We start from the raw sequence: 13,303 nt of genomic DNA on the forward strand, positions 1-13,303 counted from the left end.
GACATGTATAGTTGCAGGAAGTGAAAGAGGGTACCTTCTTGACCAATGTTATCCGCCCGTTCCACTGGGAAGGATGTACCTAATCAAAAACCTGGAGCTAGTCCCACTACAGTTCTCATGCTGTAATGCTGGTCATCTGATGCTTGGCTGTAGTTGCTGGTCTGTTCTGGTGAATTGTTGAAATGAAGACTCGACCAGAACAGGTCTGCTGTATAAAAAATCTGCTACAAGTCCCTTTTATAACCTTGCAACCCACAAGTAGATAGAGGAAGCTATCAGTCCCTAGCAATGACTGTAAATCCAGAGCACCCGCCCTGACAAGGATGACACCATCCGGGACCTAGCTCTACTATTGGGCCTATACCCTAATAACCCTAGCACTGCTCAACATGCCATCCTTATATCAGGGTACAACTGACTTCTCAGGGGACTTCAATGCCAGGGAATAAAGTAGAGCAACCACAAAATTTGGGGACAGGAAAAGTGGTTATGATCTAAGATTGCGCCTTAATAGTGCAGACATGTGGTCAGTGGATCCGGGTCCCAATTAGCTCTTATGTCTATCCTGGCCCATGGTCATTGGACCAGGGTCCCAAACAAGCTCTCTGGGTCCAGGAGTGAAGCTCAAGGTGGACTCTCTAGGTCAAGGAGAGTCCTTGGATCGTCATGATAGCTCATCATTAGCTGATTGGCAGGGGCCTGACAATCATCTGTTTGGGTGTAGCTCTGTCGGCACCGGAACCAAACATCTGTGTCAACTTCCCGCTGGAGGGAGCTCATTACTACAGAATTGCTCCCACTGAAGTCAATGTTATGTATTAATAAGCTCCCTTCACTATAAGAAGGTGCTTTGTAGTTCTGATGTCGACTTCCGTCAATAGAGCTACAACCGAAGCACTGATCGAGGAGAGTGCGGGGTCTCGAACAGCTAGTGATGGCCTATCCTAAGGAATTGAGGATAGGCCATCTCTTAGTAAAGGATGGATGTCCCCGGTAAATTAAGGCACCATGCTGCTTTATGTAAGTCACAGTGATCTCAAAGGCTCAGATGTACCCTTGCGATCATTAATGGACCTAAGCAGTAACTCCTGGACTCCAGCTATAATGGCCAAGATCTGAGAAGCTTCTCCTTCTGGCTGTTGAACCTATTAAATGCCGTGGTAAAGCTAAAGTGTTATATTAATCATATGTAAACAGTGGGGGGGTACGGGGGGGGGACTAAAGACAGTAGTGGAAATGCAGATTTTTTGTATTCCCTACCAAAAACTATAGAAAAAAAAGCTAAGCAGTAAGTTTTATGCAACCCAATATGGTGGCGCTGAAAAATACAGGACTTTGAAACTACATCAATAGAAAAGAAATAGAAAAAAATAAATCTTGAACCTTAATGCCCAAAATGGGCCGAAATACTGCAGAATCTGCAGGGGAAATCACACACTCCTCAGCATCAGAGGACATGAGGATCGGCCAAGACTCCACAGTCTTTTCCGACAGTTCATACAACACTTTGTATATGAGGCTCTCTATATGTCTTCCATTTTATGTACATGATTTGCACACACTGACAACTATAATTTACCACAATATGTCAAGTTTTAATCACACTGACACAGAAAATCAAACTGATGATTATGAAAAGTATATCAATCAAGAGTAATACCACTGCAGATCTTCATCACCATCGTACACAGTGAAATTTAAAGAAAAAATAAATAAAACTTGAGTACTTTTCCTTTGAATTTACTGAAATAAATGGATGACTTGAATAATGGACAGAGAGCAATGCTTCATTTTCCCCGTAGTGACAAAATACTGGAGATATCTGAAGCCCTGTAGGAGTCACCATGATGATTTAGTGATCAGGCGATATTACATTTCATAGACATCAATTGAAAAAGATGCAAAAAGTTAGATGTCTGCAGAAATTTTTCAGACTCACATCTGGTTCCTGGGACTTGCTGTTCTCTTGACATTGGCACTCATTGAAAGAAGTCCCAGCACTGGGACATCTGCAAATACAGTAGCTTATTGCAGGAAAGATTTGAAGCAAAGAGAGTTGTTCAAAGTGAACAACTGCTTTAGTGGCGTTGTCTGGTTTAGAAAATCCATATATCCTATTAGGAAATTCTGAGTGCCACATTTGTTACTTCCATAAACTAGATATAGCAAACAGCTGCAAACAGCATCTCTCTGGAGGACCCAGTCTGGATGAGCATTACAAAGCTAGCATCATGTAATGCTTCTTTTCACCTGAGGTGGTGCTGTGGGGGGAAATGAACACTTACAGAAGACTTGCCTGTCCTGATTATAGATGATCGCTGGAGGTTTTAGCACTATCTGTGATCAGAGTTTTTTTGGGCGGGAACCTTCTAATACAAACAGACATACCCTTCAAATATGAACAATATATAACGTTCAGGCTGATGAAAATACTGATTCATGTTGAAACCCAAAGCATGCCCGCACATGTTGCTCATTATTACTCCTTCCTCAAGTCATGACAAATAATGGTAGTGCACAGTTTGAATATTCCTATATTGGTTTCTGATGCAGAGATACATGGAGAAACCTCATTCACGAGTTACTAGATGTGTCCTGTAGCAAACAGTTTATTGTTCAATTGAAGAATTGTTTCTTTTTCTCTAATGTTCATCTGAAGGTGCGGCACCAGTGAGGTAACCATTTGTTCCATTTGAGCTGTTGACCCCATTGGTACTGGTGTGATGTGATTTCTGTGTGCGTGGTACTGAATCTTCTTCATCCGAGCTGGATTCAATATCACTTCTGTCATCCTTTGACACCTACAAATATTGAAAAGAAAATGGTGAGAATAGTTCAAAAATAAATAAATAAAAATGGTGCCCAACCACCAGTTAAGTAATGTCTTCCATTCTTCGTCCAAAGCAATTGCAAAAATCCCAGTGCTAGTAGCATTGTTTCCTTTGTAGCTAGTAGTCAAGTTTGGTCCTGAATCTCCTGATATGTACTGTATGTAATGCATGAGTGATGTGGATAGTATTTCATTGGTCTAATGCCATCAAGTATTGTATATGCATTGTATCGTGTATTGCATCGTATATGTATCAATTGAGAACAGGTGAATGATACAGAATAGCTTTATATATATTTGTGCAAGGAAGCTTGAATTCTTTAGATAGTAGACAAGATGACGGACTACTAGATGGCCAATAAGCTGCTACTAAAGTCAGCAGGATGTTTCCATGTTCAAAATGAGACATAAACTCAAGAGACAAGGAAAGTCTTGCCACTTTACAAATTTGTGAATCCTCAGCTACCATATTCAGTTCTGTTCTGGGCAATGACTCATAGTGGATGCCCAAAACACTTTCTTGGAATGGTTAAGAGTTACTGACTATCTTAAAATCTAACTTTCTATTCCGTTTAATTATATTATAATGTAGAGACAACATTTTTATAATATACTTTATTAGGGAATATGTTAGGAAAAGGTGTTTCTTTATATTAGAAAACAGGATGTAAAGAATCTTAGCAAAGATCTAATAGCATTGATAAAGAGAATCTGACTTCAGTCTTCAGCATTCTACTGAGTGCTGAAGACACCTGTGTGTAACATACAGAGGCTTCAAACCTACCTCTTATTAGTACCCAAGTCCCTGACTATGTGCATGTGCCTTATCATTATCCATCAGCCTGCCTTGTTTTGCCTGGCTTGTTATACACAGGCATCTTCAGTGCTCAGTAAAACGCTGAAGACTGGAGACAGACTCTTTAGCACCGCTCACTTAGAGCTTTGCTAAGAAGACTCTTTCAACTGAAATGACAGGGGTGCACCAACAATGAGGCCAGGTGAGGCGATCGCCTCAGGCAGCACAAGGTAGGGGCAAAAGGGGGGAGGGGCAGCGGAAGGGCCATGGGCTGAAGGGAAGGAGTTAGGTTAAGAAATTGGCATTGATGGGTGGGGGGGGGGGGGGGGTGCACTGTATCAGTTTTTGCCTCAGGCAGCAGAAAGGCTAGGTGCACCCCTGGTTACACTTTAAGTGGTCAGCAGAGTGGGGACAATAATTCACTGTTTACACAGCAATAGGTGGGTCTTGGGTGGGAAACCCCTAATTTGTAAAAGGGCATTTAACCCCCTTAATATTCGTTAGGGCTGCTGTATATAAGTGTTGTAATTCACTGGCTATCAGACAAAATACACTGAGAATGGATACAAAACATCATTTCATTAAAGGTGTTTGTGGACCAGCATGGTCAGAGTGTCAGCTGCAGAGTCAAGTAAATTGTTAGCAGCACTTACATGCAAAGGATTCCATTTCCCGGTCTTCGATCGCAGCAAAGAAAAAAGAACATAATTGTGAAGTCAAGAGAATGTATATTTATGTGTGAAAATAGGTAATCTCAAGAGTAACAGCCGCACATGGCAATAATGCAGAATCATAACGAGGTGCTTGAACACGGCGAATCACAAGTAAACAGCCGCACAAAACTAATGATCCATTCATTACATAAATGAAAGATAAGACAAAATTATTACTTTTTATTATATTTTCAGAAAACAAACACAATTATAACCTGATGTTTTATGATACCGGTATATGGAGCATTTTCCTAATATTCTATACACACGTCCATAAATGTTTTGCGAATCCACGGATCTGCGGATCCGCAAAACACAGACACCGGCAATGTGCCTTCCGCATTTTGCAGACTGTACATCGCCGGCACTTAATAGAAAATGCCTATTCTTGTCTGCAATAGCGGACAAGAATTGGACAAGTTCTATTTTTTTCTGGGAACGGAATTGCGGACCTGGAAGTGCGGATCCAAAATTCCGGATCTGGGCTGCACATCGTGCGGCCCCATAGAAATGAATGGGTCCGCAATTCCGTTCCGCAAAATGCGGAACAGAATTGCGGACGTGTGAATGGACCCTAAGGGATATGTTGCAAAAATCTCACCAGCACTAGGGGATGTTCTGTATACAACTCTGAAAATAGAACAGATTGGCTCCTCCTAGTGGTGGTAACACACAACTGAGATTTTTGCGGTGCTCCATGCCCGTCGATACCCTGCTGTCTGGGGCAATCGCCGCATCCCTCCTGCTGATGTTGCCGCCGGGGTGCCGAGGTTCTGGTTCTGCTGCTCACCCCCGGCTTTGTCTTTCTGCAGGCTGCAGCCTGCTCTTGCTGCCAAGGACCCTCCCCTTAACGTTCTTAGAACACGTGTGCTCTTGCTGATTCCTAAAGGGCCAGCGCATGGGACCTGATCTGTTCCAGCCTATGTCTGGCCCCCTTTGGGTATTTAAGGCCCCTTCTCCTTGGGGAGGGTGCCTGAGCTTTAGGTTATTCTAGCTTGCTATCTGTTCTGTTTTCTGTTCAGATTGTCTGAACGTGTACCAACCTCCATCTTCTTCTGCCCTGACCTTAGCTTGTGTACAGTATTAACTCTTTGCTGCCCGCCCTGACTTCAGACTAGATGCCTCATTCCTGACACCACAAGCATTGTCTGATCCCTCGGTGCTTTGCACCAGTGTCTCTCCCAGTGGGTTAGCTGCCAACCACACTAGGACAACACCATGAGGTAGCAGCCTGGTGGCACCAATGCAGCAAAGTCTAGATCCCTGTATAGGGGGTTAAAGAATGAATTGCAGGGGAATGCCAGAATATCCCCTTAGGTCTATCCCAAAGTTTAGGTCTACCTTAGGACTAGCTCAAACCAGTTGGTTGGCCCAGTGGTTCCATACTCACTGCCTGTAACAAGCAACTGCTTTGTACTAAAGAAATGGAGCATTTTATCCTGAAATCTCCAAATCATTTATGCTACATGCACTTCCAAACGTATTTCAGCTTTGGTTAGCAGCACATATATTATAGTAACCAGGGGTCATTACAATACAGTACCATAAACTACCATACACAGATGAGCCAACATGCCTGGATGAATATTAAAGGGGCAGCTGTCCCATCTGATTACTAGCAAATATCCCTACCAATCAAGTACCGGAAACCCATTTTCTATACATAGTGTCATCCAGATACTATAATAAATACAGTTCTGTATAGTGCCAACCATGCATTGCATTTATGTATTATCCTCATGGCCACATAAAAAAAAACTACTATTGCTATATATGGTTAAAGTCACACATATGTAGTAATATTAGTTCTAGCCATAAACTATACTCATGGTAGGACCAGTCATTCACTGTCTTGAGTGCTCTTGCCAACCAAACCCTTCACTGCCAGCCAAAAATGCCACTTTCCAATTAGCCTTTGTCCAGGGGTGTATATAAAAGTGCGTACCTAGAGGTGTAGCTACTATGGGGCCAATGGAGCCAATGAGTAAGAGGGGAGCAGCTCAGACTGGCCACATTGAATCCATTCCCTTTTCCTATACTCCATTGAGTGACAGCTGGAGGCCAATAGATTTCATACAACTCAGCGTATTCCTTTGGACGGCAGCCGGAGCAGTACTTATTGGCTAATCACAGCCAGTACCTACTGCACTGGTTCCAATGCCTGCCACAAAGTGCCCTCAATGGATTGCTGTCCGTCCATACAATGGCATCTATTCCAACCCCTGCTGCCGAAACCATTGTTAACGAACTAACCCCCTCCCCTTGCCCATAATAATACAATTATAATAATACATTCTGCTTGCAACTGCATTTTAATTTTACTTCTCATCCAAAAAAGAAATAAATAAATAAATAAAAAGCCTCATACATAATTGCATGAAATTAAATAGCAGCAGGGTACGCTGGTCTAGAGAAAGAGAAATGGGAAACTTCATTCTCACCTTGCCTTTCGAGATGGCTTTACAAGCAATCTTGACTATTAGGTAAGACCAGAATAGATGCAGAGATTGAAGCAGTAACAGCAGGAGATTAAAGACCCACCAGGAGGGATAAGGGCCGACAATTTCCCAGCTTTCAAACAGAGTAGTGTTTAGTATCCTGCAACACAAAGTCAGAAGTGTTAGCTGCACAGAAAATTATACCCGTGCCTTTATATAACCAAAGAGGCCGCTAAACGGTGGCTGAGTGCAAACAGTGGGCATGGAGGATGACAACCACTTTACTTTAATGAGTACATCCCTCCACCTAATTAAAGAGCAGCAGACCGTGGAGCATGAATGATGCAAGCACTTCAGATTCTTTGCTGCAAATGTAAGCCTCGCCTTGGTGACACAAAGGGGTTAAAAGTGATAGTCATCGTTCAGAGCAGAAAATCCGCATAAAGTGACTAGGACATCTCTTTTCCCACATACTAACATGGTAACATGGGCTGAAAAAAAGACATCTGTCCATCCAGTTCGCCCTGTTATCCTGAAAGTTGATCCAGAGGAAGGGGGGAAAAAAAATAAACAGTGAGGTAGAAGCCAATTTTCCCTATTTTAGGGGAAAAAAATTCCTTCCCGACTCCAATCAGGCAATCAGAATAACTCCCTGGATCAACGACCCCTCTCTAGTAGCTATAGCCTGTAATATTATTACACTCCAGAAAGGCATCCAATGCAACATTGAATAGGACAGACAAATATATATCATTTCAATATGGCTCCTTCTCGAAGCCTCTTTGTACAATGGTATGAGATTTCATGAGTCTGCAGTTATGACACGTATGACCACTAGATGGCAGTCACTCGTACATTGAGAAGTTCATAAATACAATCTGCTTAGTCTTTTTGTAAACTTCTAAGTGTAACAATAAAAGTAACAATAAGCCGTACAAGCCCTTGTTGTTTTGTTGGTCTGCTTTGGTAGTGGCCATTGCGCACTTGCCATAACACCTGGGCAGTACCGTGGCTCAGTGGTTAAACACTGGTGCCTCGCAGCGCTGGGGTCCTGGGTTTGAATCCGACAAAGAACAACATCTGCATGGAGTTTGCATGTTCTCCCCGTGTTTGTGTGGGTTTCCTCTGGTTTCCTCACTCACTCCAAAGACATTCTGATAGGGAACTTAGATTGTGAGCTCCAATGTGGACAGTGTGATGCAAATGTCTGTAAAGTGTTGCGCTATATGAGTAAGGATAATAAAGAAAATAAAAAATACCACTTGACCATTAACAATACAGAACAACAGTATGGTCCTAGTTAGGTACTTGCATCCAACTGTGGCTCGTATGATTGTGTGGTACTTGACCACAGTATCTGCAGCATGGTCCTACCATTACAGATCTGAACTCATAGCATCCTAGATCACAATAATTCTTTGAACTTGGGTCTGTAACTGTCATCCGAAATTATCGTGCGTGGATTAATAAATGGATAATCATACACAATACATTGCACGTTTTTCTAGTCTAGACCAAGGATTCACAGAGCTGTCATGTGAAGCCTGTGCCACCTACTGTTAGAAAATCAGTATAGCAGCTGCACCCATTCAATGGACTCAAGTTATCACACACTGGGTAGAAAAAAGTAATAGAGAAAAGTGCATTTTAAAAGGGTAAATGAGAGCTGGAATTGGGTTGGGAGTTGGTTGCTATGGGACACAATTTACACTTTTTGTAACTCTTAAATTACAGAATTCTACAGTTTCTCAAACTTTTTAAAATCTCAAGTGTCAAAGGTGGGACATTGTTTCCTTATCCATGTATATAGCGGGGGAGATGTACAGAAAAATGCATCATGATTGCACAATGCACCACAATTTTATTGCAAATTGAACCAAAATACAGTATTTGGGAGATCTCAAAGTTATTGAGTCTGAGAGAGTTTTTACAACTAACCCCCAAAGTCATCTGAAAAAAGGTAATGACATAAAATGCACCAATTTATGGATGAAAATATAGGAAAGATGTACACGTGCCAGCCATCAGGTGGTGTAAGGAATAAAATTGTGTCTAGCAAGTCATGCCATGTGCGCCATTTTGATAAATTTTCTACACAATCAGGCAAATTTTTTTTTTTTCGGGTTCAGAGTTAGTGAGTATCCAACTGTCCAAAGTGTCCTTCCTGCAAGTATCATATCTAGATACAGTATCACACAGTCTTTCATTGAGTATTGAATTCCATTAGCATACGGGGTCAAGGTCATTTCTTATTATTTTCAAATGGTCACTAGGACCAATAGTTGTCTCTTGGTTGACACAGTGAGTGTCAACCAAGAGACAACTATTGGTCCTAGTGACCATTTGAAAATAATAATTTAATTGTGTCTCAACACATTGTGAAGGGTCACCCAAAATAGCAATAAGGTCATTTTTTATGCACCTTAACCTATTGCCTTCATTGGTCACATTTTTATTTTCAGCCTGCTTCTTAGAAGCCAACAGATTTCGATGGCTTTATCAAAGTAAAACTCTGTTGGGCAAACTTCCTACTGTAATCCAAACATTTGAATCCTCATTTTAAGTACAGCCCCACAATATTTGGTGAGGAATAGTACATTTGTATATGCCAGCCCATGCTTAAGTCTATTTTGCAAGACGATTCTGATTTAAAAAAATGGGACAGTTGGGAGGTGTGTCGGCAGAGATTCATAACTGAAAGGGGTTTGGGTACAGTATTGGAAATAGCCCCAATCGTTGGGCTCCAGCCATTGGAAAGCTATCATTCTTCTGTTCTGGTGTATGATATGTCAAGAAAAGTGACGCATTCCTTGAATTAAGTAAAGCAGACTTGACAAGTCTTAAGTTGAAACACGATTCTCTTTATTTTGACATTGTACGATAATTACTTTCTCTTGTAACTGCTGTGTCTTAGACTACTCAACATTTCTTTTGCCAGAGGGCTCCCTATGGCAACTCATGATTAAAGCCTTACCGTCTTGCAATAACCATATGACCACTGTTTGATCCTTGCTAAATTACTTATAGACTCTTGACAATATCTAGCGGAAACTTTAGTAAGTGATAAAAAGATATATTGATTACGAGAATGAATAACAGCTAACAAAGCAGAACTAAATATACTGCACATGGGGTGTTTGAGAAATAACACTCAACACTGATAATAGCAGTCCTCACCTAGTCACAATCATCGTCCATTGGTTAACGAATAAAGGGACACTAATGATAAAGTCTATTTTTAATATCAGAAAAAAAACGATTTCTTGTCTTTTTAGCAGGAATTCAGGCTTGGGGCCATCCTGTCCCAAAGACGGTGCACCGTGTCACCATCAGAATGGTCTTTAATTTTCCAATGACCATTGTGGAAAGGATAAGCCAAACCAATAGCCTGCAGATTGACAGTGCTGCCTAAGCTATACTTATGGAGAGCTGTGTGAACCTTGTCTAAATATCCAGTTTTCAGCTATGGTACCTATGCTATATATAGGGCACATTATAAAACCTTTAGTTCGAAAAGAATAGATGGAAACTCTCATTTAAAGTGCAGCTCCAATTCTGAATATAATTTTGTCTTAAAATGAGTCTGTCACCTTGATTTACCCCTGTTAAATGAAGTACTACTGACAGAGTGCCCAGATCCCTCAGAGCTGAGCTAAATTACATAGTCCGCACTCTTGAGCTTGCACACAGAATGGAGAGGACCTCCTGATCTTGAACAGTCCAGACTACGTAATCCAGCGCAGCTTTGAGGATGTACAGCATAGAATGGGACGCAGTATGAGAATAGAAAATAGTGATCGGGACACCCTGTGTGAAGTATGTAGTACTGCAGTTTATAGGGGTAAATTAAATGTGCCAATTTATTTAAAGGGGTTCTCTCACTTCAGCAAATGGCATCATGTAGAGATACTTAATACAAGGAACTTACTAATGTATTTTGATTGTCCATATCGCCTCCTTTGCTGGCTTGATAAATTTTTCCAACACATTATACACTTTTTACAATGGTTACGACCACCCTGCAATCCAGCAGCGGTGGTCGTGCTTGGACACTATAGGAAAAAGCGCCAGTCTCTCTGGTGGCAGGGACCACAGAAGCATGCATAGGCACACATGCGCGCATTTTTTATCTGCACTGCAGCGGTGGCTGTAACTCTGGACAATCACAATACATTAGTAAGGGCCTTGTATTAACTTTGTCTATACAATAAATGCTATTTGATAAAGTGAGACAACCCCTTTAATTTCATAATACATATTTATAGGATTTTTAGCTCCATTTTCACATGCTAAGCGCAAAATCCACTACTCCCATTCTCAGAGACATAGTGCAACGGGAGCCTCCCCCCAGGGCCCTTTAAGAGTAAATAAGTACTTGTTTTCGTGACGTCAGTTGCAGTGAAGTAACAAGAGCACAGGGCCCCTTTTAGTGATACTGTGGATGGCACCGAGGTGTAGGAATGCCAGAGTGCTGTAGAGTGACCTAAATGTCCCTTAATGTTGGTGCACGTGTCCCGGTGCTCCTACCTGGATACGTTGGACCCCAGGCTTTGACTTGGAAGCAATCAAAAGGGGGGTTGTTGATGAAGGGGATGAAGAAGCAAATTAGAGTCTAGACTTTGTGATGAAGTTGAAAATGGCTTTACTTTGCATAAACGTTTCTCCTAATGATTTACAGACTTTGTCTTGGTTCCCAGCAGGCTTTAGCATGAACAAAACTGTGGCAGGCAAACTCCTCTCTGCTACATCTGTCGCTCTCTGGCTCTGCTGTGCTGACAGGCTTAAATAGAATCTCTGCTTCTGCAGGATGTTGCAACTTCTCTCTTACAGCCTGACTCTAGGTTTGTCCAGGGAACTATACTTCTTGGCTTCAGAGGCTTCAAGCTGTGGCCTCCACATCCAGAAGAGAATTGCTTCCTTCCCCTAGCAGGGGGTAAGCTGAACTGACTCTGACTGGTCCCCACCCTTCCTGCAGGAAATGGGACTCGCCCACTCCTCCGCAGAGGGGGGGTTAGAATGTTATGGAAAGCTCCATTCTACCTAACTGTAGCTCTGCCGTGTTTGCTGCCACCTGCTGTTGAACCAGGCACATTACATTTTAACAGAACAGTTGCAAAATAGGAAATGCACAGTGTTTAGGCCTGCAATAAATACACAAGATGACACAAGGTTAAACATAGGAGATAGTAGCGGGGTGCAGAAGTGGTAATGGCACTCTGGGTCATTACAATAGCGTGACATGATAAAATTCTGGCTTCCTACATTCCTTACACTACCTTATACAGAGCTCAGTAATAACTCTGCACTGAGCTCCCCCTGGTGGTGCCGGCTGCAGATAATGTGTTATCATTTAAAATGTAACTGACATTCTTTTTTTTTTTTTTTTTGTAATGTATAGGGGGAGCAATACTGACCATTTTTGTAATATACTTTAATGACTGAATTTGTACATTTCTATTAGAAAAATAACTGCAAAGTGGCCCACTTTGAGCCTTAGCAAGGCTCCTCTGTCTTCTGTTTACATAACACAGTCAGTGTTGAGCAAGACAGAAGACAGAGGGACATTGCTAAGGCTCAAAATGGGTCACTTTACAGCTGTTTTTCTAATAGAAATCTATGATTTCAGTAATTAAAGTATAATACAAAAATGGTCCAGTATCACTGCCCCTACACATTACAAAAATAAAAAAGAATGACAGTTACACTTTAAAGTGGGGGCCAATTAACATTATATAGAGGATTTAGAGCTCTGCACCAGAAAAAAAGAAATCCAAACTCTAGTAATGTAGTACACAAAATTAATAAGCACTGATGTTTTAATCCTCAAATCAAAACGATACCGTAAGTTAGAGTTAGGCTACTTTCACACTAGCGTTTAAGTTTTCCAGTATTGAGATCCGTCATAGGGGCTCAATACCGGAAACAAAATGCTTCAGTTTTGTCCCCATTCATTGTCAATGGGGACAAAACTGAACAGAACGGAATCCTCCAAAATGCATTCCGTTCCGTTTAGTTGCGTTCCCATACCGGAGAGCAAACCGCAACATGTAGTAGTTTGCTTTCCGTCCTGGGATGCGGAGCAAGACGGATCCGGCACGACCCCCTAATGCAAGTCAATGGGGACGGATCCGTTTTCTCTGCCACAATAGAAAACGGCTCCGTCCCCCATTGGCTTTCAATGGAGTTAATGACGGATCCGTCTTGGCAATGTTAAAGATGATACAACCGGATCCGTTCATAACGGATGCAGACGGTTGTATTATCAGTAACGGAAGCGTTTTCGCTGGACCCTACCGGATACAGGAAAAAAATGCTAGTGTGAAAGTAGCCTTATACTGTACTCTCTGAACCTTACCTACCATAAGAAAAAATAATAATCACATCCCTATTTCCTGTTTTTGTCATCTCACAGGGTTATAATGGCCATACCGTAGCATTTTCTATACTGATTGGAATTGTGCGGCAAGGTGCGGTTGGATAATTATTCTCATTCTTATTGCCCTTAAAGAGGACATTTCAGCGCAGT

The 13,303-nt window shown here is 41.7% G+C and overlaps 1 protein-coding gene across 2 annotated transcripts in view; it reads right to left on the bottom strand.

Annotated features, from left to right (window-relative positions):
- Positions 1–469: 469 nt before the first annotated feature.
- The window catches only part of CERS6 (ceramide synthase 6), a 212,501-nt gene continuing 199,667 nt past the window's right edge, over positions 470–13,303 (bottom strand). Inside the window, exons 9-11 of one of the 2 annotated variants that reach the window (XM_040441027.1) lie at positions 6,781–6,937; positions 4,280–4,303; positions 470–2,801 (exon numbers count right to left, since the gene is read on the bottom strand). In XM_040441027.1, the coding sequence (XP_040296961.1) occupies positions 2,643–2,801; positions 4,280–4,303; positions 6,781–6,937 (340 nt within the window). In that variant the 3' untranslated portion in view covers positions 470–2,642. The remainder of the gene's footprint in view (positions 2,802–4,279; positions 4,304–6,780; positions 6,938–13,303) is intronic. The other variant, XM_040441028.1, reaches the window with a different exon arrangement.

Source organism: Bufo bufo, chromosome 7 (assembly GCF_905171765.1).
Source record: "Bufo bufo chromosome 7, aBufBuf1.1, whole genome shotgun sequence".
In the NCBI taxonomy this organism is placed as follows: Eukaryota; Metazoa; Chordata; class Amphibia; order Anura; family Bufonidae; genus Bufo; species Bufo bufo.